General features: G+C 39.8%; 1 protein-coding gene across 4 annotated transcripts in view; it reads right to left on the bottom strand.

Moving 5' to 3' along the window:
• Positions 1-25,123, bottom strand: part of NR3C2 (nuclear receptor subfamily 3 group C member 2) — a 362,474-nt gene that overhangs the window by 24,134 nt on the left and 313,217 nt on the right. For all 4 annotated transcript variants that reach the window (XM_030816220.1, XM_030816222.1, XM_030816219.1 and 1 more), the window contains exons 7-8: positions 17,763-17,893; positions 11,700-11,857 (exon numbers count right to left, since the gene is read on the bottom strand). In XM_030816220.1, the coding sequence (XP_030672080.1) occupies positions 11,700-11,857; positions 17,763-17,893 (289 nt within the window). The remainder of the gene's footprint in view (positions 1-11,699; positions 11,858-17,762; positions 17,894-25,123) is intronic.

A 25,123-nucleotide genomic window follows, 5' to 3' on the forward strand; every position in this document is an offset into this window, starting at 1 on the left:
AGCAGCAGGCTACCTTCCTCACCTCGATCCAACAGAACTCAGTGTCTACCTGCTATTTCCTCCAGAATGTCCTAAAGGTCTTTCAAATCCTGTACGTCCTAAACAAGCTCTTCATCCCCCCTCCCAGATCTCCTGGCCCTGAGCCCCCTCCTCTGGGCAGGTGCTACCTTGCCCAGCTATCTACTTCCAACTCTGGGGAGTTCTCTTTGACTTGCTCTCTCCTCTCTCAACCTCCCCATCCCATTCATCACCAGGAGTCATCATTCCACCACCTGAACCTCTCTTGGTGCTCCTGCCCCAACTTGGCTCCACCACCTCTCACCCGAACCACAGCACCAGCATCCCAACTCTGTCAGACAGCACCATTCAGCACAACTTTCTGCACAGCTTTCTGTTGTCATTATAACAGAATGGTGGCGACTAGCCACATGTGGCTTTGGGGCACCTGAATGCAGCTAGTGTGTCCGGGGGACTCATTTTCCATCTTACTTAATTTAAATGTAAAGAGCCCCACATGGCGGTGGAAATGGCATTGGACAGATCAGCTCCAGATTCTCTACAAATGTGGTGAAAATGCCTCAACAGCTTTCTTGACCTGGCTTATGGATTCCATCACTGTCTCCCTCCTCTTTCTCTCCATTCCTCCCATGGCTCTCTTGGATACAAGGACATTCTCTGTTTCTCAAAATCAGCACGCTTCTCCCTCCCTTGGGATGTTAACTCCTTTGGCTTAGAATAGCTTCCGTCTATGTGGCAAACCCCGACTTGACTTTTGGGTCACAGCTAAGCAGTTATTTCCCTCGCCTTATGCCATGGCCCCTTCTCTACCCTGCCACTTCCCTTTCCAGATACTCCACCCGTGGTCCTGACACTCCATATCACACCACCTTTCACGCCAGGTTTTCAATCCAGTTTATGTGTCTATATTCCCCATCAGACTGCAAGCTCTATCCTCACAGAGGACACAGGCCCCAGGTCTCTCATGTGGTTGTTGTATCCACAGTGCCTGTGCTGTGCCTGGCATGGTAGAGGCTACCACGTGTGCCTCCCCTGCCAGTGGACTCACGGCCCAAAAGCTAGGCCCTCCCCCCGGGGAAGCAGGGCCACTCAGTAGCCCTTCCTTTGCACATACCCGTAGAGGCTGTTTAGAAGGGTAACTGACAGAGATGGCTCATTTCACAGAGTGAAGAACAACTGGACACTGAAAAATCTCTTTTTTCATGTAGTGTTCTGGTTATGAAAAGCTTCTTTCCAACAAGTTTGGGAGGAACGGTCACTGAGCAATTCCGCTGCCTCTCGCTCTACGAACCTATTCCAAACCCTAGGGAAGCTTCGAGAGATACAATCATGGCCACTGATTGATGCTGCCCTTAAACCATTAATGTGGTGACCGAAGAAGGAACACATAAGGATGCCCTTTCTATCTCTACACAGAGTTACATATTCCAGTTGGACTCCACGGCCCCAGCTGCAGGCATTTAACAAACACCAGTCCTTGGCTTGTCCAGACCTCCCCACACCACACCTCAAGGCATCTAGGCCATGCTTTTCCTTCACACTAAAATCACATTTTCCCCTATTATTTCCTATTTACCACCTATTTTTAATTATATTTGATGCACTTTCCCAATTATACAAATATAAAGATGCTTTATATGAAAATAAGCATCCATTGGCACAAGTCAGCCAGAGCAATGCATTCTGAACTAGGCTATACTCGTGGAAGAAGAAATTTGTAAATGTAAATGCCAGCTCTTATCTACTTTAGGAATTCAAACTTGGCTCTGCCACCTCTCACTGTAAGCCCTTAGTAATCGTTATAGAGATAATGTAAGCCCTTAGCAATTGTTCCATTACCCACTAGGCAATAAGTAAGATCTCCCATGTCAGTTATTCATTTAATTTGAAATCTTTACACCTATGAAGATATCCTTTTCAAAAAAAGTGAGATTTTTTTCTTTTTTTGCATAATTTATGTCCTCCCCTCTCCCTTGGTGTCTTGGAAGAGAAGGCTTTGCTACCAGTTAGCTGACTATGGAATAAATGATTCTTCCTTTACTTGGAGCCTTTCTCAGTCATAGCCTTGTCAAAGAAGAAAGCAGCATAACACCACTAACAATTATATTAAATAGTTTAGCTTGGTGACAGAGAATGTGGCTTTGAATCTCGATCTCTCAATGTCTCTTACATACACATTCATGGTACTACCAGCTCTGGGTACTTTATTACAGACATAGAAGCAAGTAGCCTTATTTCATTGTCACCTGAGCAACAGAAGAGAGGGTGAACATTTGTTCAGTGCCTGTTATGTGGTAGATGTCTTGGTTCTTGTGTTATTTCATTCACTTCCCCAAACTTCCTACAAGATGGGTATTATTACTGCCTTACAGTTGAAGAAACTGAAAGCCAAAAACTGAAGTAAAGCACCAAGATGGCTGAAAGGAAAGGCAACCTGGCACACTCCTTCTGTTGTCTGCAGTGGTCTCATTTCCATGGCAGGCTCCTATTTTGGCCTCAGAACATTTCCTGAGGAGAAACTTTGCCTGAGTGGAAAGATGTAAGACAGAATAAAAGATGAAGTGAGTGGGCTATCCAAGTAAATGGTGGACATAGCCAAATGTGCAGCTTCCATTCTTCCATATGAGGTAAGAAATGCTTAAAGTAGGTTTGTGTCTCCCTCTAAGCCCCCTCTAGTGTGATCCTGAAGGAAATTACCAGGACCACAGTGAGATGCGAAAGCACTCACTAATTATATGAATTATGACTCTCTCAAAATAATGTGTGAATAAAAAATAATAAAGGGGATATCACCACTGATCCCACAGAAATACAAACTACCATCAGAGAATACTATAAACACCTCTATGCAAATAAACTAGAAAATCTAGAAGAAATGGATACATTCCTGGACACATATACCTTCTCAAAACTATATCGAATCCTTGAATAGACCAATAACTTGTTCTGAAATTGAGGCAGTAATTAATAGCCTACCAACCAAACAAAGCCCAGGACTAGATGTATTCACAGCCGAATTCTACGGGAGGTACAAAGAGGAGCTGGTACCATTCCTTCTGAAAGTATTTCAAACAATAGAAAAAGAGGGAATCCTCCATAACTCATTTTTATGAGGCCAGCATCATCCTGATACCAAAACCTGGCAGAGATACAACAAAAAAAGAAAACTTCAGGCCAATATCCCTGATGAACATCGATGTGAAAATCCTCAATAAAATACTAGCAAACTGAATCCAGCAGTACATCAAAAAGCTTATCCACCACGATCAAGTCAGCTTCATCCCTGGGATGCAAGGCTGGTTTGACATACGCAAATCAATAAACATAATCCATCACATAAACAGAACCAAAGACAAAAACCACATGATTATCTCAATAGATGCAGAAAAGGCCTTCGATAAAATTCAACATCCCTTCATGTTAAAAACTCTCAATAAACTAGGTATTGATGGAACATATCTCAAAATAATAAGAGCTATCTATGACAAACCCACAGCCAATATCATACTGAATGGGCAAAAGCTGGAAGCATTCCCTTTGAAAACTGGCACAAGACAAGGATGCCCTCTCGCACCACGCCTATTCAACATAGTACTGGAAGTTCTGGCAAGAGAAAGATATAAAGGGTATTCAAATAGGAAGTAAGGATGTCAAATTGTCGCTGTTTGCAGATGACATGATTCTATATTTAGAAAACCCCATCATCTCAGCCCAAAATCTCCTTAAGCTGATAAGCAACTTCAGCAAAGTCTCAGGATATAAAATCAATGTGCAAAAATCACAAGCATTCCTATACACCAACAATAGGCAAGCAAAGAGCCAAATCATGAATGAACTCCCATTTACAACTGCTGCAAAGAGAATAAAATACATCTTACAAGGGACGTGAAGGACATCTTCAAGGAGAACTACAAACCACTGCTCAAGGAAATAAGAGAGGGCACAAACAAATGGAAAAACACTCCATGCTCATGGATAAGAAGAACCAATATTGTGAAAATGGCCATACTCCCCAAAATAATTTATAGATTCAGTGTTATTCCCATTAAGCTACCATTGACTGTCTTCGCAGAATTAGAAAAAACTAACTTAAATTTCATATGGAACCAAAAAAGAGCCCATATAGCGAAGACAATACTAAGCAAAAAGAAAAAAGTTGGAGGCATTACACTACCTGAATTCAAACTATACTACAAGGCTACAGTAATCAAAACAGCATGGTACTGGTACCAAAACAGATATATAGACCAATGGAACAGAACAGAAACCTCAGAAATAACACTGCACATCTACAACCATCTTTTGACCAACCTGACAAAAACAAGCAATGGGGAAAGGATTCCCTATTTAATAAATGGTGCTAGGAAAACTGGCTAGGCATATGCAGAAAACTGAAACTGGACCACTTCCTTACACCTTATACAAAAATCAACTCAAGATGGATTAAAGACTTAAATGTAAAACCTAAAACCATAAACACCCTAGAAGAAAACCTAGGCAATACCATGCAGGACATAGGCATGGGCAAAGATTTCATGAGTAAAACACCAAAAGCAATGGCAACAAAAGCCAAAATTGACAAATAGGATTTAATCATGCTAAAGAGCTTCTGCACATCAAAAGAAACTATTATCAGACCGAAAAGGTGACCTACAGAATGGGAGAAAAGTTTTGCAATCTACCCATCTAACAAAGGCCTAATATCCATAATCTACAAGGAACTTAAACAAATTTACAAGAAAAAAAAAACAAAAACCCCATCAAAAAGTAGGCAAAGACCCTTCTCAAAAGACATTTATGCAGCCAGCAAACATGAAAAAAAGCTCATCATCACTGCTCATTAGAGAAATGCAAATAAAAACCACAATGAGATACCACCTCATGCCAGTCAGAATGGCAATTATTAAAAAGTCAGGAAACAATATATGCTGGCGAGGCTGTGGAGAGATAGCAATGTTTTTACACTGTTGGTGGGAATGTAATTTAGTTCAACCATTGTGGAAGACAGTGTGGTAATTCCTAAAGAATCTAGAACCAGAAATACCATTTGACTCTGCAATCCCATTACTGGGTATATACCCAAAGGATTATAAATCATATTATAAATCATTCTACTATAAAGATGCATGCACACGTATATTTATTGCAACACTATTTACGATAGCAAAGACTTGGAACCAACCCAAATGCCCATCATTGATAGGCTGGGTAAAGAAAATGTGGCACATAAACACCATCGAATACTATACAGCTATAAAAAAGGATAAGTTCATGTCCTTTGCAGGGACATGGATGAAGCTGGAAGCCATCATTCTCAGCAAACTCATACAGGAACAGAAAAGCAAACACTACATGTTCTCACTCATAAGTGGGAGGTGAACAATAAAAACACATGGACACAGGGAGGGGAACAACACAAACCGGGGCCTATTGGGAGGTCAGGGACAAGGGGAGGGAGAGCATTAGGACAAACACCTAATGCATGTGGGGCTTAAAACCTAGATGACGGGTTGATAGGTGCAGCAAACCACCATGGCACATGTATACCTAAAAAACAAACCAGCACATTCTGCACATGTATCCCAGAACTTAAAGTAAAATAAAAAATAAAAGTAATAGTAATTTGTGAATAGTCTCTGCTGCTTGTAGCAACATCTCATTTGTGGTTATTGTGTCACCGACTGTTTTTTGTTTTTTTGTTTTTTATTTGAGACAGGTATTGCTCTGTCATCCAGGCTGGAGTGCAGTGATGCAATCTTGTCTCACTGCAGCCTCTGCATCCTGGGCTCAAACAATCTTCTCACCTCAGCCTCCCAAGTAGCTGGTACTACAGGCACGCATCACCACACCCAGCTAATTTTGTATTTTTAGTAGAGATAGGGTTTCACCATGTTGGCCGGGCTGGTCTCTAACTCCTCACCTCAAGTGATCTGCCCACCTCCACCTCCCAAAGTACTGGGATTACAGGTGGGAGCCACTGCGCCCAGCCATGTCAATGATACTTAACGCCCTTTTGACCTAAAGAATGACATCTCCCCAGTGTGTACATGTAGTATTTTCTGTACCACCAGATTTCTGTTCCTCACACCACCCACCTTGCCCCTCTTGGAGCAGGGAAGCCATGGCTCCCAGAGCCTGGCTAGAGAAGAGCCACGTCAGCTTCTAGCATGGCCCCTGGAGACACAGAAAGCAGCTATTCAGCAATGGGATCCTCAGAGGCCTTCCTTCTGTCGTGCAGAGAAGAGCATCTGAGTGACACACTGACCCCTACCCAGCCCAGGGGGAGGTTCTCATCCAGGTCTAATGGTCATACACAGAAGCAAACGCCTCCAAGCCAAGGCCTGCTCAGCTCATGTTGAGGCCAACTAACATTTTGTTTTGGGATCTGCTACACACACACATGATGTTTTAATACAAAACAAGGTTGACTGCCTTCAAGATGTAACCCTGCACCTCACAGAAACGATGAATTCCAGAACGTGCCAGGGAAGATGCAAACAAATCTGGAGCACCGGAGGGTGGTGCAGCTGTCCCTAACATTCCTATATGATGGTTTTCTGATCTCTGAAATGCAGCCCAGCCTAAAAACGAGCAGCTGCTATCAGCCGCAAGTGTTCTCTCATCATAATGGCAGAGTTCGGAGCACTCAGCAGTGAGTCAAGGAAGTTCTGGCTGCCACCAGCTATCTAGGAACCTTAAGAAATCACTCTCTGGGGCTGTTTCTTCTTCCATTAAATAAGGATCGTCTGATGCTCCCTTGGAAGTTTTCCATGACTCCTGACCAGCACAGCAACTCCGCTTTCTTCACAAGGCTTGGTACCAATGTAGAATAAGTGTCAGTGAGCCCACAACTCCACCTCCTCGGAGGTCCCAGCATGCTGCCCTGTGACCTCCAGGTGCTGTCTGGCTGCCCTGTCTGGGGGTGTCTCCCTCCTATGACACTGCCTGGCACTTTTAGACACTCAAGTATTTGTTGAATGAGATGAACATCGTCCTCTATCGATTACTAAGGACAGAAGTTTCTGTTTGCATTGGCCCACTGGTCCTGGGAATGTGGCAAGGGCTCACCAACAGATGAATACATAAACATACATGCTCTGAAGGGTCCCACCATCCAGGGAACTGGTTTGAACACCTGATTACTTTCTACCTTGCATTATGCTCCAGTCGCCTCTGTAAACTCTAAGTTTACCATTCTACCAACACATATGCGCACCGTGTGGAAGAAACCCATGTATGTCCCGAGAGTTGTGTGCATGTGTCCCGAGGGCTGGCACACTGTGCGCACTATTTATCAGGGGTCAGGTTGGTATTATATTTATCGTGTATCCTCTGCAGCACTGTCTATACTGCTAGGCAGGAGGCACATTTTTACTAAGTGTGTATACTGACATAAAATTGCAACATATGTTTAATAGGAAAAGGGCAATTTTTTCCTCAAGAGGTACTATTAATATCATCTTTGTTACTTACTCTTCTACGCAATGACCATAACATAAAGTCCTTGATCTCTCTAAGAATGAATAGAAAGTAGCAATAAATTCATTAGAAATAAGCTTCTTCCACTCATAGAAAACTGCTATTCTTAGTAAGAGCTAAAAAATTATTATTGTCAATTCTTTCTAGTAGAGTAAGGATTCTATATGCTTTACATATGACACCTAAACCTTTACAATGCAAAAGTACATCTACTCCTAGTATCCTTACCACAGCCGCTTTGTTTGAAATTTTTTTTTGGGGGAAAGATTGACATTCAGAGGGCTTATGATTCATTAAAGTTGTTAACCGATTCAAACACTCAACTATCAACCTGTTCTTTCAGAGAACGTTCCTTTCACCCACCTTGGGACCATTCTTCCAGCACATATGTGTACCATGTGGAAGAAATCCACATGTGTCCTGAGAGCGGTGTGGATGTGTCCTGAGAGCTGGCATACTACACACACGGTTTTAAGCAGAACTTTGATCTACAGTCAAAGGTTCTTATGTGTGTGACCCTTAGAAACAAATGCTCTTTTTTCCACAAGGTGATCAGAACTAGGCTCTGAGTATAGAGCCAGCGCATTGTGTAGTTCTTTGTTCCCTTGAAGAAAATTCCACAACTGTTGATTCACTAATTTACTCTAATGAAAAAGCTGTAGGCAGTCTCAAGTCTGAGTAAGTGTGAATGTTAGAAAGGTCCCTCTAGACCTACAATGCATTTTTCAATGTTCTATTTGGAATAGGAATATAAATAGAGTATTCAAGATGCTTCTGTCAGGCCACCTTTAAGATCAAACATTTTTGATATTTCAAAATAAAGCTTTAGAATTAAAATGATTCTAATGATTCTAAAAAAGTGGTATTCTTCTTCCAGTCGAGGTGGAGTGAGATGAATTGAAACTAACCTTCCATTTGAAAAAACCAAAAGTACTCAAAATGAAGACCATGAAAAAATGATTTTCAAGACACAGGCTATCAGTGAAGGATAGTTGTGCTAGAAGGAAACGCAGAGAAAAGCTCCGTGACACTGGCTTACACTAGGGCTTCTCAGATACAGCCCTGAAAGCATGACCCATAGAGAAAACAATTATCAACTGGACTTCGTTAAAATTACAAACTCCTGCTCTTCAAAAGACATTGCTAAGAGAATGAAAAGATTAGCCACGTTGGGAGAAAATACTTACAGTCATATATCTGGATTTGTATCCAGAAAATATAAAGAACTCTCAAAACTCAGCAATCAGAAAACAAATTATCCAATTATGAAAAATGAGCCAAAGAGTTGAACAGACACCTCACCAAAGAAGACATAAAGATAAATGAGCACATGAAAAGATGTTCACCATCATCAATCTTTTCGCAAGTGCAAACCACAGGAACATACCACTATGCAGCTATTAGAATGGCTGAAAGTAAACCAACTAACCACATCAAGAGTCGGCAAGGGTGTGGAGCAATCTGAACCTCATATGCTTCTTGTGGGAATAGTAAATTGTTCAACCATTTTGGAAAACCGTTTGGCAGTTTCTTAAAATATGAAAATATACCTGCCATATTACCCAGGTATTCCACTACAAGGCATTCATCCAAGAAAGGAGAAAGTATATGTCCGTACAAAGACTTGTACGTAAAGGTTCAGCATGGCTTTATTTGTAATAGCCTCCAAGCTGGTAACAACCCAAACAACCATCAATAGGTGACTGCACAAATTAATTGGGGGAAAATCCATACAATGGGAAACTACTTTGCAATAAGAAAAACACGACAAATTATTTATATATGAAATGGAATGAGTGAATCTCAACGTTACTATGCTAAGTGAAGGAAGCCAGACCAAAAAAGACTACATACTGCATTGTTACATTTATATGTAACACTAGAAAATGCAAACTAATCTCGATTAACAGAAGCAATATAGAAAGTAATTGAGGAGAAGGAGGGTAGGTGGAAAGATTAAAGGAAGGCTGGAGAAAACTTTTGGGGTGATAGATATATTTGCTATCTTGATTGTGGTGATAATTTCACAGGTGTGTATAGAAGTCAAAACTTATAAAATTGTGGACTTTAAATTTGTTCAGTTTATTCTATATCAGTTATACCTCAATTAACCCCAAAGACACTAATTTACTTTGGGAAACTGCCTAAAATCAGCATTTATGATACAGCCATTCAAAAAACTACTCATTGAGTTCCTATCTCTGCCAAGCACTGTGCTGGTGAAAAAAAAAAAAAAAAAAAAAAAAGCTAGCAAAGGAGGTTTTGACCCATGGACCACTAGGTGAGGCCTTAGTGTTTCCATTGTGCTATGCTGCTTAAGGAAAGTCAATTCCAAAGGGCTTTTGAAAAACCAAGTTTAACTTCTGTTGTCAGCCTCATTACATAGAAATTGTTTCAGAATGTTTCATCTATAATCGCATGAATTTTGATATTGCACTTGTGCCTAAATGTACAAATAAGAGAATTTAAGAAAGAACCACAAAATCCCCATTCTATTCTTTACTCAGAGGGCCTTTCAATGAAATTAACAGACGAAAGTAAATCTGCTATGTGTTCTCATGTAGATGATCTGTGGTTTCAACATAAAACGAGTGGGAAGACTTTACTCCAGTTCCCTGCATTTCTTTTTGTGTGAGTCATGAAGAGCATAATTTGCTGTGTTCCCCAAAGCCTTCCTTGCCATCATCTCTTATTTCTAAGATTTTCCACTAAGTCACACTCTTTAAGCCACTGACAATTAGCAAAACTATTTATCACTGAGTTCGCCTTGTGGGAATTTGACTTTTGTCATATGAAAAGTTCAGATAAAGCAGAGGTAAATGATATGCACAGGGTCTCAGTGTAAAACACTGGAAAGTGACATTCTTTTATCAATCAACCTTATGCCATTAGTTACCACAGATAACATTCTGCCGTCATAATGGAATTTCTAAAAGATGGACCATTATTTCCATAATAACACCATTATAATATTGGTCATCAAGCCTGTCAACATTTTCCTTAATAGAAAAATATTTTTAAAGGAGTTTACTACTCAGATCTTACAGGATGAACTTGGGCAATAAATTCTCCAAAAGAAAGTATGGAAACTTCACAAATATGAAGAACTAAATTAGCATGACTGCGTACAACATTCTTTGAGCCAGAATTGGAGAAGCTGCTTGCAAAATGAAACAAGAAGCATATTTTAAATGACATACAAAGCAAGTTATCCAAATCAATATTTTGTAGAAACTGCTAAAACCACCTCGGCTATATCTCTAATTGATTAAATTAGAAACAAGCTTAGAATCTCCTTTCTGTATTGACACAAGAAAGGTGACTCCTATGAAGAATAATGAATATAAGATTCAAAAGTTGGCAAAGACTGAGATGATCCAAGCTGGCCCTGAACCACTAATAATGTTTTTGAAAGATTGGGTTATTAGATTAACAGTTGTAGAAGATGGACACTATTTATGCAATGTTAAAGCAAACATTTTTATTAACCAAACATTTCCTAAATTGTGAGCAAAAATGTGAAACTCAATCTGACACCTGTAGCAAATCTGAGGGCCTTCCCTGGTCCAGGGCATACTCTTTGCTGTAAATGAGGTTTGTTCCAAAGGTTATTTGAAAAAAAAAAATTTCTTAATTAGTTTTTAACTCTTGCTGCTTTCCATCAGATGATTTACCCTGATTCTTCCCAAAGCCCTGTGTATGGCAGATGCACCTGACAACAATAACTCAAGCATACCCTGAGAATAACCCTATGGTTTAAGAAGAATATGTGTTCAGAGTTCTAAGCTAAGGAATCTCGGAGTGGCCAACCTGGAGATTGACTCCTAATCTATAGAGGACATCTGAATCCCTGGCCCACTCTTTGGAACCCAGGTCATCCAGGGGATCGAGGCCCTTTGTCATGGCTTAAATGGAGGTTGCTAGGCGAAAATGCTATATAACCTGAATGCTTTTTATAAATGGGAGTGGTTTTCTGGCACTACTCTTGGCCCATCCTGTATGTAAGTACCCAATAAACCCTATGTCTCATTCCCTCGCTCTGGGTCTCTTCTTCAGCCCCTTGGACGTGGTGATATCCTTAATGGAGTCAACAGAGGTCTAGCATGACACCCTGAAAACTCTCAGTCTCTGTTTCCTTTGGTGAGCAGTGTGTATGTGGTTGCCGATCCTTCACTTAGGAACCAAGGAGGGGCTCTACTCACGTCATGCATGGAGTCCAGCAGCTTGGTCAGTTGGTAGAACCTCTGCCAGCTCTGCCCAGAATTGTTGGGACACTTAGTTACCATCTTCCTCAGTTCTTTGATGTAATTTGTCCTCATTTCTTCAAATGCAGCCTGGCTTTTGAGGCCATCCTTTGGAACTGTGTTAAGGAAAGCAGACATGTAAATTTCCAGGATGGAAAACAACTTTAGCATCTTAGCAGATAAGGTCATATACTGATTTTGAGGTTAGATACTAAATCTCAATTAATTGCATTTATGAATATATATGGCAGTTGTCTACTGGCAAATACTCGTACACATACATACACAAAGAACAACAACTATTTATCAGATGTGTCTTATCATACACTTTGCACAGACTAGTTCACTTAACCCTGACACCAATATTATGATGTAACTGTTATAGCATTCTCATTTTACAGATGAGGAGACTGAACACTGGAGGCTGAATCACTTGCCCATGGACACAATAAAAAAAGGCAGAGAAGGGGTGGTATCAACTTAGGTCTGTCTGTTTCCAAAGCCTGCCTCTTAACCACAATGCCACATTGCCTTGTGGCTGGTCATCCAAGTGTTTATGAATCCTAACTTGCCAATACTTCAAGACAGGAAAATATATTTTGATTTTCCAGGATAACTGAAGAGCCATAGACAGTCTAGGTTGGGGCTAGAATTCGAAATCAACATCCTCATTCTCAAGTTCAAATATTAAAGACATTCGGGGGAACTGGCCATCTACGAAGGGGAGGACGCTGCTTACAAAGAAGCACTTCTATCCACTTTGCCCCAAGACTGCATGACCACCAAGGCACATGACCTCCCAGCACAACCTCATAAAGCGTCTGTACATCAAAATATATTTTCCTGTCTCTGAGGTATTGGCAAGTTAGGATTCATGTACACTGTTTTATGTGTGTGAGGGGGGAACACCAACAGTGCCTCTGCACGCAAGGCAAAATTTAAAACTTTCAAAGAGAATGAACCATGTTCATCTGTATTTTTGATAAGGTAGAAATCTAAGGATAATATTTTCTTCTTTCCTTTTATGTAGTGGCTAGCTTTTGTATGTTTTTAAAAAATTCACTTAAAAAGAATACTTTGAAATTCAGGACTTGTAAGCTTATCAAGTGCTTCTGTGACCCACTGAGAAGCAGGTCCCAGGACATTTGTGAAAGTACTTTATTAAGAAATGAAGTCCAGGTTTAAGACAGAGTTTAAGCATTTCTGTTCCACTATAGCCAATAGTTATGTTTATGCCTTAACACTGAATAAGAAAATCACCTAGAATTTTATTTTTAGGAGATAAAGACCTAATGAAAATTCACCTTGGGATATTAACATTCTGATTTTGAAACTGCTCTTACTTTCACTTCTTAATTACTATTTATTTGCTAATTTCCCATAACTGGAATAAATAATTATTTACTTTGGTCATCAGCACTTGGAGATGGTTCTGAGTATTGTGTGCAACCCTGGAAACCAGGCAAACTGCTGTTTCCAAATAAACCCTGTTATCCTATAAAAAGATATGTATTATCTTGCAAATTAACTTCTACTATTATGTTAATAATCTTCTTGAGTTTAATTGTCGAGACTTTTGATTTGTCATTTATTTAAGTCTATTTTTGTGAGGGGAAAAATAAATCCCTAATAGCAACTGCACAAATTCCTGAGGCTGCCACAATATTAGTTGTGGTTTAAAATATTTGACATTCACATTAAATGTTAAATGCTATCCATTATATAACAAATAGTATTTTTTCTCCTTAAAACTTTATTTTAAAAGTAAAAAAACATAAATAATGGTAATAACCAGGAAGTTAATAGTAAAACCATAAATCCAATTTCTACCAAAATTTTAATGTTAACTTAAAACTTTCTAAAAGATAGGAAAAGTTTGCAAATATCTTACACTTCCCACCCACAGATTAGCATTTAAGTTATAAAACTGTACAAAGTAAATGTTTAGTTTTTCAATAGATACTTATATGGACATCACCCTATACATGAAAAGTTAACTAGTGGTAGAATAAATAAGTTTCACTATTATATTTCAATACCACTTGGTACATCTAAGATTAACCAAATTTATGTTTCTGATAGTTGTAGATCAAAAATTCTAAAAATTATAACAACTTGTCAAACAGTATTACTTATATATTATTGCTGTAACTGAAATATATCGTACCAGTTTCCCAGCCAGATTTTTTAGAAGTTGAAACAAACCCACAAATAAAGAGAACTTAAGCAAAACCTCAAATTTTGGAGTTCTGCCCAGAGTTTCTGAATTTACTTATTAAATGCAGCAGAGCTGCTGGAAATCATCCAAAATCTGGAGAAGAGCAAAGAAACAACTGGGGTAGAAGTCTGTCTGCTTTCCTCAAGAACATGAAAGCCTGATGTCAGTCCCGAAAAACTTTGATACACTGGATATCAGGTGTGCATCTGACATTCCTGAGATGAAAAATTTTCATGTGTTCTATCATAGATTAGCAAAACAAGCTTACTAAAGCCTGCAGTTTTTATGGTTCATAAAATGCTTTACCTATGTTTTCCTACCTTTTTATTTTGCTTTTTCTGCATGAAAAAAATCAGAATTCAAAGTACTGAGCTACTTGGGGGCTAATAAATTAATTCAAGTAGCTTCAAAATGGTATCAGAATCTATTACGGGCTGAGTGAATATGTAAAAAGATGTAAAAGGATAAGACATCAATTTAGATTGAGCAGTCAACATTCATAAAGAATTAGTATCACAAGCACTTTAAAAAATGTTTCATTTACATTCTATCATCCATTTGTCATAATTTTAAACATATTTTTGTAACCAGTAATGGTTAATAACCTAGCTTGGAAGGGGAGTAAAATCATTTTCAATGAATTTAAAGATTATAGTTCCAAAGTTATACTCTAGAAAGAATAGATCAGCAACAACAGAAACCTTGGTGAAGAGTGGAGCAGGAGGACGACCCTGCAGGTGAGGGGTTGTAAACACAAGAGCAGCCGGAGATGGGGCTGGGTATAATTAGTGAGGAATGGTGGGGCCTGTGGCAAACTAGAGAGAACATGCCCTGCCCCGGGCAATTGAATTCAATGAAAATAAAACAAAAGGCCAAAAGCAACCCCAAAAACCTGTGCTGGCCAAATAAAACACAGCTGTGAACTGCTGGCCCCACCTCCCTACCAGGACTGCCGGTTTGCCCCCTCTGCTATGGAGTCTGCGATTCTGCCTTTTGGACACTCTGCCCTCGCTGCTGCCATTGTGTGCCACCTGCCATCCGCCTGCCTTTCAGCCTCTTGGTGCCTGCTCTTAGGGGAGCAGGAATGACACTTGGAGGTAAAGTCCCAAGCCATCGGTTTTAGTCCTAGCTCATAGAGGATACCCAACACATCACACTTACGTGCCTCCATTTTGTCAACTTTAGAATAGGGCTATCAATCTCCCAGGGTAATTTTAAGCATTAAATTAGACAATATATGGAAAAACACTTTGCAAATTGCAAGGTGCCAAACACGGGTGAAGCAGGATGATTACCCATGTCACCACTGCGTCCCCTCTTCCTGCTTTGATCACTACCTGATTCCAGCTTACTTTCTGCAGACCCAGTCCTCTCTGCTGGAAACAACAGCTCTTTATACGCATTCAATCCTGAGCACTTTGGCTAGCCTTGGTCCTTTTCTCCAAATGACTTTACTGATCACTGCCCCTTCTCCCACACCTCTGTTTCAGGGGCCCACAGCAAGGGCTAGCACAGACTGGATAGTCCAGGTTGTCACTAGGCACTCTCTCCTCCTCTGAAGTCCATGCCACCCGCTGTGGCATCCTTGCAGGCTTTTAACATCTGGAACATTTCTCAGTTTCCTCAGTGGCCATCGCATACGGCTCAGAGTTTTCCTCTCCACATTGTCTCCTGTCATCTTTCTGGGTCTCGCCCTCTTCTGATGGAGCTTCCTCAAATTCTTTCCCCTCTGTTGGAAAATGCCTGTGCTGTCGTCAGACTTACAACTGCTGCACATCCTTGCCAAAGCTAATCCTGTCCTCTCTTGTCTCCTCTGACACTTTATGCCATTAACTTCTCTCCTCCCATACTTGGTTCCAGCAGCCCAAAACAGCTTCTCATCAATCTGCAAGTCCCTGGCATGCTGGCACCTGCTCGATGCCTAATGGTCAACTCCAGTGGCCTTCTGTAAGGGTTATCAACTTTCTCTGTGGAGGCCATGCTGTTAGTCACACCCCTTTTGGAAACTCTCACCTCGTGGCTTCCAATACCATACACTCTCCCAGTTTCTCCACTTCTCTGACAGTTCTGTCTCTGTCCCTGCAGCTTCTGCCACCTTCCTGTAACACAGCTCCACTGGCTCTCTCTGGACGACGGTAACCCCACTCACCACTGGAATTAAACTACAATTTTCTATAAGGATAATTTCAAATTTATATCTCCATGCTCAAACCTGTCTTCACAGTCCCAGTCCCCAGTTCTCCCCATCTTTTGGCTGTTTCTATCAAGACACAGAGTTGGTATCAAAAAATTAACCTATCCAAAACAGAACCCATTTTACACTCCACACAATCTGCTCCAAGTCCTGATGTTAACATATTCCTATTAATGGCATCACTACTGTGGCTAGTCATTTCTCTGTGCTCAAAACTTGTGTCACTCTGACCCACAGCACTTTTATTTCCCTTCCTAGGCAGCTGCCAAGGCCAACTCTACAATGTTTCTGGACTCCACTTGCTCCTGTCCATCATGCTACCAATCATGGTAATGCCCCCCATTATTTCCACAGGCTCCCAGCAGATCTCTGTGCTTCCAGTTGGGCTAAGTTCTCTGTCTCTGCCTCTCTCCTATCCTGTCTCTCTCCTCTTGAATCTATTCTGCCAGAGAGACCCTTATAAAGCCATACAATACAGCTTTGATCCTGTCATCCCACTGCTCAAAAGCCTTCAGCATTGCCCTCTTCTGCCCACCTAAGGAAGTTCAGATTTCTTCAATGGACATTGAATATTTTGGTCTAATCCACACCCCAATCTTATTACCCACAACTCCTCCACCCAACATAACTTGATGCACCTTTAAAAAATAAATGAGTACATAAATAAAATAAAGAATTGGAAGGCAAAACAACCCCATCCCGCTAAGTGTTGTTACTGCCTATATAGACTTTCCCACAGGTCCACACTCATTCGTACTGATGCTCATGGCAATGCCATCTCACACCTTCTATCCAACCTACGACCCTTGCAAAACCCTCCAAGATCCAGCTGCATCACATGTCCCTCCCAGATCCCCAGAACTGAATGTGCTCTTCCCTTGTTTGAACCACCATGACATTCCTTACCTCTATCATAGTAAATAATTACTTTCCATATGTATTAAAGATATCTTTGGCCAGGCGCGGTGGCTCATGCCTATAATCTCAGCACTTTGGGACACTGAGGCTGGTGGATCACCGGAGGTCAGGAGTTTGAGACCAGCCTGGCCAACATGGTGAAAGCCCATCTCTACTAAAAATACAAAAATTAGCTGGGCATGGTGGTGCATGCCTGTAATCTCAGCTACTCGGGAGACCAAGACAGGAGAATCTCTTGAACCTGGGAGGTGGAGGTTGCAGTGAGCCAAGATCATGCCACTGCACTCTGGCCTGGGCAACAGAGCAAGACTTTATCTCAAAAAAAAAAAAAAAAATCTTTAAACTTTTCTTAGAGTATAAACTCCATGAGGATAAAGACTGTGCTTTATTAACCCTTGTGTTTCCTGAATTGCCCAATCCTACCATACATATAACAGACACTTTATAAACACTGAGTGGTTGCATGGATGAAGGAATGTCGGGATATGCTCTTTCACATGCCCAAAGCTTCATACTTTGCAAGTAACTTAGTTCATCAAAGGTCAAAGCCTTCCTCCCATTTCTTCAATGTTTCTGTTTGGTTTGTTTTTGTTTTTGGTATCAACTACCTGAATACCATAAATAGGCTACTGCCCTATGGGGAAGATGATCTGGTAATATAGAAACAGTGCCAGGATGGGCATCAATTTACTTGTGCTTAGTAGCAGCAAAACTTTCATGATGGTGTATTCTTCAAAGGTGAGCTGCAGTCGAACGAACTGAAGGCTGATTTGGTGCATCCCCTGGCATAGTTCATACATGGCAGACTGATGCATCTTCTCTCTGCAAAGGAAAAGAAGAAAATGTCTGAGAATGCAAGATTCATTATCAAACCCAGACTGGCAGCCTGAGGCAGCTTAATAAGAGATCTGAGTCAGAATTCTCCTTTTGGCTTCAACATGGAGCAGATGTGTATTTTAAAGACAAGTTAGATGCTTTTCATAGTGATTGGTAAATTGCTTCTAGACCAATACTGCTGGGCCGTTTACTTGTACCCTGTGAGAATGTGTCAGAAGCACTGAAACCAACCCTTTCAAAGTATGCCATGATTTCATTTTATGTCAAGAGTAATATTGACTGATGAGGATTTTAGTGTATTATAGTGAGACCATCCACAAAGCAGAGAAGCTGCTGTGATCTGGGGCAAAGCCCACAGACTCTTGTTCCTTTTCAGCCACAGATATCCAGCACTTATAGGAAAGGACTGGGCTAGATGCTACAAACATAGGACGGGGATGACCAATCTTATTTCTCCATGGGCCTTCCTTACAGAGGTCATGGAACATGTTATTAACTCTTTACAGCAACATGTTTTAAAAGGGAAATTAAAAAATACTTTAAAAGGTGAGAACGTCAAATGTAATCTCTCTGATAAAGAGAAAAATGACAAGGGAGTTTGGCAGAACATATACAAATACTTCCACACACACAACCAAACAATACCCTCACACCACTATCCAAATGCTTCCATAAAAATCCATGTTATCTAAAAACAGAAGTCATTATTTTCTCTTTGCTTGAGAAGTAAGCAAGGCATCACTATTTTTTTTAGATGTTTTTCCTCAAAGTAATAAACATTTTGTAAGGCCCTGGATAACTACTGATTCATGGTGACCAGACCATAAAAAGTGAAAGAGACACTATTGGTGAAAAATGGGAAAGGACTTGCCAAAGGCCAAAGAAACAGACTACGAGGTCTGGATAGTGGATCCATTAAAGGGTGACTGAAAGCAGGCAGCCTCTGCAGGAAAGAAATGTGGGGATCTCTCTTCCAGGATGGATTCTGGGGCTTCCTTCAATTGGCAGAAATCTCTTGCATCTCAACTCTGAATGCCAATTATAAGGAACCCATAATGAAACACAGCACATGTTCTCTGCATTACTGTATGTCTTTCCTCTCCCCCAGTAAGCTAGAAGCCATTTTAAATTGAGGAAATATTTTAAACACACACATGCTAATAGCAGGAGCTTCCAAATCTACCATCTAGAATTAACAGTGTAAACAAATGCTACTATTTTTGCCATATGTGCATCAGATTTTTAAAAATTAAACATGGCAGAGTTAAGGCCTACTCTGCCTTCTTCCCCGATCCCATCCATCTCTTCCTCTTTCAAGAAGAGAACCACCCAGTCTGGGTGACTATCATTTCCTCTCAGATGTGTCTATTTCACTACACATGTATGTATCTACAAAAACAGCATACAGTACTGCTTTGTTTTATGTAAATTTGAAATTAGATATGCACATCCTTCTGCAACTTATTTTTATTCAACAGTAACTTTGAGATGTATCTATTTTGATACAGGTAACTAAGTTAATTCATTTTAACTGCTTCGAGCTTCATTTGTTTGAATGTATAGCAATTTACTTATCCATTCAACTACTTATGGACACTTGGGTTGTTTGCTCTTTATTGCTATCACAAATGATGCCCAAGGAATATCCTTGTCATTTCTATAGGATACAGAATGAAAACAGAACTTCTGAGTCATAGATTTGCACATGTCACCTGCTTTCATTCCAACCAGCAGAGCATGAGCGTGCCCTTACTCCACATCCCCACCAATGCTTGCCATTATCCAATTTCATTTGTTTTCCATTTGATGGGAGGTTGAATGGATAGTACATGGTTGCTTTTATTTCCATTTCCATCATTACCAGTAGGTTCAGCATTTTTTTCAAATGTTTACTCATCATTTGGGTGTCTTCTTTGGTGATTTGACTCTTCATATCTTTACCAATTTTACCCATTTTTTCCTTCTCGCACTGAGTAACACCATTTTTATTCCTAATAAATTTTTGCCTTAAAAATGTCTGATCTTCACATTGTTTTTCTTTCTCTCTGCCTCTTTTTCTTGCTCTCTTTAGAACTTGCCAGGTGTGCTGTCCACCTTTCTTTTGATCGCTTTGTTTCAAACTTCCCACATAATTATATTTCACACATATCTTCTAAACACAAAAGGCTGGATTAAGAAATCTGAGAGTCTCTGTATTTTAATAACTCAGTTTAATCTGTTTTTAGTTATCATGATTACTGACAAGTTTGGATGTTCTCTACCATTTTAACTTACTTTCCTTCCTCTTTCCCTTCTTTCTCCTTCTCTTCCTTTCATTGGATTGATCTAGCTTTTAGGCCCCCTGTTGTGGGAAGTCAGGGACCCCGAATGGAGGGACCAGCTGGAGCCATGGCAGAGGAACATAAATTGTGAAGATTGCATTTTAATATGGACATTTATCAGTTCCCAAACAATACTTTTATAATTTCTTAAACCTGTCTTTCATCTCTTAATCCTGTCATCTTCGTAAGCTGAGGATCTACGTCACCTCAGGACCACTGTGATAATTGTGTTAACTGTATAAATTGATTGTAAAACGTGTGTTTGAACAATATGAAATCAGTGCACCTTGAAAAAGAACAGAATAACAGCAATTTTTAGGGAACAAGGGAAGACAACCATAAGGTCTGACTGCCTGCGGTGTCGGGCAAAAAGCCATATTTTCCTTCTTGCAGAGAGCCTATAAACGGACGTGCAAGTAGGAAAGATATCGCTAAGTTCTTTTCCTAGCAAGGAATATTAATATTAATACCCTGGGGAAGGAATGCATTCCTGGGAGGAGGTCTATAAATGGCCGCTCTGGGAATGTATGTCTTATGCAGTTGAGATAAGGACTGAGATATGCCCTGGTCTCCTGCAGTACCCTCAGGCTTACTAGGGTGGGGAAAAACTCTGCCCTGGTAAATCTGTGTTCAGACTGGTTCTCTGCTCTCGAACCCTGTTTTCTGTTGTTTAAGATGTTTATCAAGACAATACATGCACTGCTGAACATAGACCCTGAACAGTAGTTCTGCTTTTGCCCTTTGCCTTGTGATCTTTGTTGGACCCTTATCAGTAGTTCTGCTTTTGCCCTTTGTCCTGTTCCCTCAGAAGCATGTGATCTTTGTTTAGACCCTTATTAGTAGTTCTGCTTTTTGCCCTTTGAAGTATGTGATCTTTGTTATCTACTCCCTGTTCTTACACCCCCTCCCCTTTTGAAACCCTTAATAAAACTTGCTGGTTTTGAGGCTCAGGTGGGCATCATGGTCCTACCAATATGTGATGTCACCCCCGGTGGCCCAGCTATAAAATTCCTCTTCATACTGTCTCTTTTTATTTCTCAGCCAGCCGACACTTATGGAAAATAGAAAGAACCTACATTGAAATACTGGGGGCGGGTTCCCCCGATATCCCCTCTCTACTACGGCTCTACTGGATTTAGAAGCTATACATGCTGTTTTTACACCTTAAGTCATCATTGTTAAATCTAGTTTCTCTCATACACACACACTCCAGGTCTGCTTAGATCTCCCCAGTGTTTCTCTGATCACCATCACTTCTTGCACTTTACTCCTGAGTTCAGTTTCTTACTTATTGAAGAATGTATTTTAGTAATTCTTTCAGCAGTGATTAGTTGATAAATGTTCAGGGGCTGGGTGCAGTGGCTCATGCTTGTAATCCTAGCACTTTGGGAGGCCAAGGCAGGCAGATCACCTGAGGTCAGGTGTTCAAGACCAGCCTGGCCAACATGGTGAAACCCCATCTCTACAAAAATACAAAAACTAGTTGGGCATGATGGCGGGTGCCTGTAATCCCAGCTACTCAGGAGGCTGAGGTGGAAGAATCACTTGAACTGGGAGGCAGAGGTAATAGTGAGCCAAAATCTGCCATTGCACTCTAGCCTGGGTGACAGAGCAAGACTCCATCCCAAAACAAAACAAAACAAAACACAAAAGTTAATGTCTCATGTCTTTTGGTCTCAATTTGTCTGAAAATGTCTTTATTTTATCTTCATTCCCGGATGATAGTTTAAAAAGCTATGGATTTCTAGCTTGACAGGTGATTTACCACAGTACTTTGCAGATAGTATTCAACTATACCTGGGCCTTAATTGTTGCTTTCAGGAAATTTCCTGTTAGTCTAATTGTCATTTTCCTGAAGGTAGCCTGCATTTTTCTCTTTGGTAGCTTTAAAAATTTTTCTCTATTTATATGATGCCTGCAGTTTCATTATGATGTACCAGGGTGCAGACTAATTTTTATTTCTCCTGTACAGGACTCAATGTCCTTATTCAACTTGCATATGTAAGTATTCCTTCAGTTCTAAAATGTTTTTAGCCATTGTCGCTTCAAATATCACCCCATCCTGTTCCTGTTATTCTTCCTGTTTAAACTCCATTTAGCAGTATGTTGGACCTTCTCCTCATGTCTCCCACATTAGCCTCTTTCATATTTTCTCGCTTTTTATCTCTCTGTACTGCATTCCTAGGTGATTTTCTCAGATCTATTTTCCATATAATCTACCGTTTAATATCTACAGTGTTTTAATTTTAATGGCAGTATTTTTCATGTTGAGGAGCTGAGAAATGCTCTATTCAATTCTCTCTCAAACATTTCTGTTCTTTTCCATAGGTATTTCTCCTTTACATATCTAGATATTTAAACGTTTATTTTATAGTTTCTTTCAGATGTTTTATTCAAATTTGGGGGGTGCTAATATGCGTATCTAACATGTATTGTTTTGGCATATATTGTCTTCTAGGTGAATCCCATGGGTTCTGGCTTGTGGATGGGACTCTACAGAGTTGTAGCATTTGCGACTGCCATGGGTATAAGCATTTTACTTGTTCTGGAGCAGTTTTTATGCTAATTTCTCAGCTTAAACACTTTTTGCAAGGCTCATGTAGTTTAAATTTAGACTCCACACTTGATGTGGTACAGGTTTGTGTTTCTTATTTCTTTCAGCTTCCTTGCCATGCTGGCTCGTTGGTTTAGTTTTATTGTCCTTGTTAGTAGACAGCGAAATCTTTGCCAAGCCCTGGATTTATGCAGGGAGCTCTATTTCAGGTGCTGGCCTTGTTGGAATCTAGCTTCCTGTCACCTTTCCCTGTTTGTGTTCTAATACCCACTCCTCAAGCACATATCTGCATTCAATAGTCAGTAGGCCATCTGTGGCATTAGTTCTGCTTTAAAGCACCCTGCCTATGAATTTCCTAGTTTTGCGCCTTTTAGAAACATTTCTTTTGAGCTTGGCTATATATTTAAGACTTTTTTTTTTAAATGCAGAATTTCTGTGTGTTTAGAGCCAAAAAAATAAAAAAATTTAAAAAGCTCAGTTTAGTTCCATCATTTTGATTGGTAACTGCAAACTTCTTAAAGACAGGATCCATGTCTAATTTTTGTAAATGTCAAAAAGAATATGATAAACAAGTGCTATGTGTCAATCTTTGCTAATATTTCTCAGGAATGAATGATAGAAGGAAAGGGAAAAAGAAAACAGTTAAAGGCTATGAAAACATACAGATTTGCATATGATGATGATGATTAAGGAAAAGTAATACTGGCAATTTATAAAAAGTAAGATTATCAAGGGGCCACAAAATTAGATATTGCATTTATGAAGTTCTACAAAATTTTTGAGAGAGAGAGAGACTGATTTAGATTGTGATATGGGTAAAGCAAATTGGAAAATCAAGATGTCTGTGGAGCATAACACAACATGCATTTCATACTGTGCAGTTTGAAAAGTGTGCTCATATGCATTTGATTCCTTAAGGGGGCATCCCTGGCTTTGCCCCAGCAGGTCCTAGAGGGGCGCAGCCCATCAGCCTTTCAGCCTGCTGGCTTTGTGATCTGGTAGCATGTGATCTGGTAGCTTTGTGATCATGTAGCATCTGAGATCTCAGGCTTATCACATATAAAATTGGAATGCTAATAATAATTCCAATCTTGCAGGCATGTATGAACTAATTACATGGAAGCTCTTAAATTATACTTCACACATATTAGCTTTATTTGGAAATCATGGAGAGAATACAATGCTTCTTAAGAGACCAATGACCATTTTGTTGAAACAAACCTAGAAGGAGTCAAAGTCTTAAAATAAGTTTTCAGGAATACAGCATTATGTTATCATTTTAAATTATTGCTATATAGAAGATGGTAAATCTAGGGAAAAACCAGAGATAATGTAGATTTTCAGAAGGTAGAAATAACTTGCCTAGAGTAGAACATGAGAACGAAACACCTCCATGTCAGGGTGTTTCTGTTATCAGATGTGTTAACAGAACATCCACACGCAGATTAAAGATTAAAGAGAGACCTCAGATTCCACTTGAAAACAGATTAGAACGTTAATGTGTGACAACATACCTAAAGAAAGCCTTTTTTTGCCACTTCAGTATGAACAGCATCTCTTTTTAACTCTGTGAGGTATTAACTAAATAACCTCTACAGTCTCCATAGCTATCATTTATGGATTACCCGCCACACACCAGAGCTAAATTTCTTCTTGCTAAATCTCACAATGCCCTGTGAGGAATTATTCTCATATTTATGATAAGGAATTTTAGGTACATGTGAAGCCAGGATCCAAACCCAGGTTTTTTACTTCAAAACTCATGCCCTTTCCTTTCTCTGTGTGCCAACCTGAGTAATCATTTTTGGCTCTTTTTTCCAGAGTCATACAACTCTATTCAGTACCTTCAATGTTTTGTTATTACGGTCACTCATTTGTTTATACTTTGCTCCCCATTATGTGGTAACATTTTGTGTTTTCAAATTCCATTGCTGTTTCCATTGCATGAAATCGAATTCTCTAAATGAAGAGTACTGAGCACTCAATATAGCTTGAAATTTCAAGAAAATAGGCCATCTTGGAAATGCATTTTATATCACATCATTTTTGCACAATTTTTTGTGCAATTGTGCATTTTTCTGCACAATTAAATTAAATGTATAGAAATGTACATCCAAAGAAGTTGAAACAAGGACAATCTTTTGGCATAATATTGGTATTAATTTTGCAATATCGCTTCACAGAATATACTCTTTGCTATGTGCTTTTATTCATGTTATAATTTTACCTCATTTTGAATAGAATAATGTAAAAATATACTGACTACTTTGGGAAAGAGAAGCAAGCTCGTATAATGCTTCTGTAAAACAAAAGTAAATCCATGACCAAAAGTCACCCTTG

Source organism: Nomascus leucogenys, chromosome 7b, assembly GCF_006542625.1.
Source record: "Nomascus leucogenys isolate Asia chromosome 7b, Asia_NLE_v1, whole genome shotgun sequence".
Lineage (NCBI taxonomy): Eukaryota > Metazoa > Chordata > Mammalia > Primates > Hylobatidae > Nomascus > Nomascus leucogenys.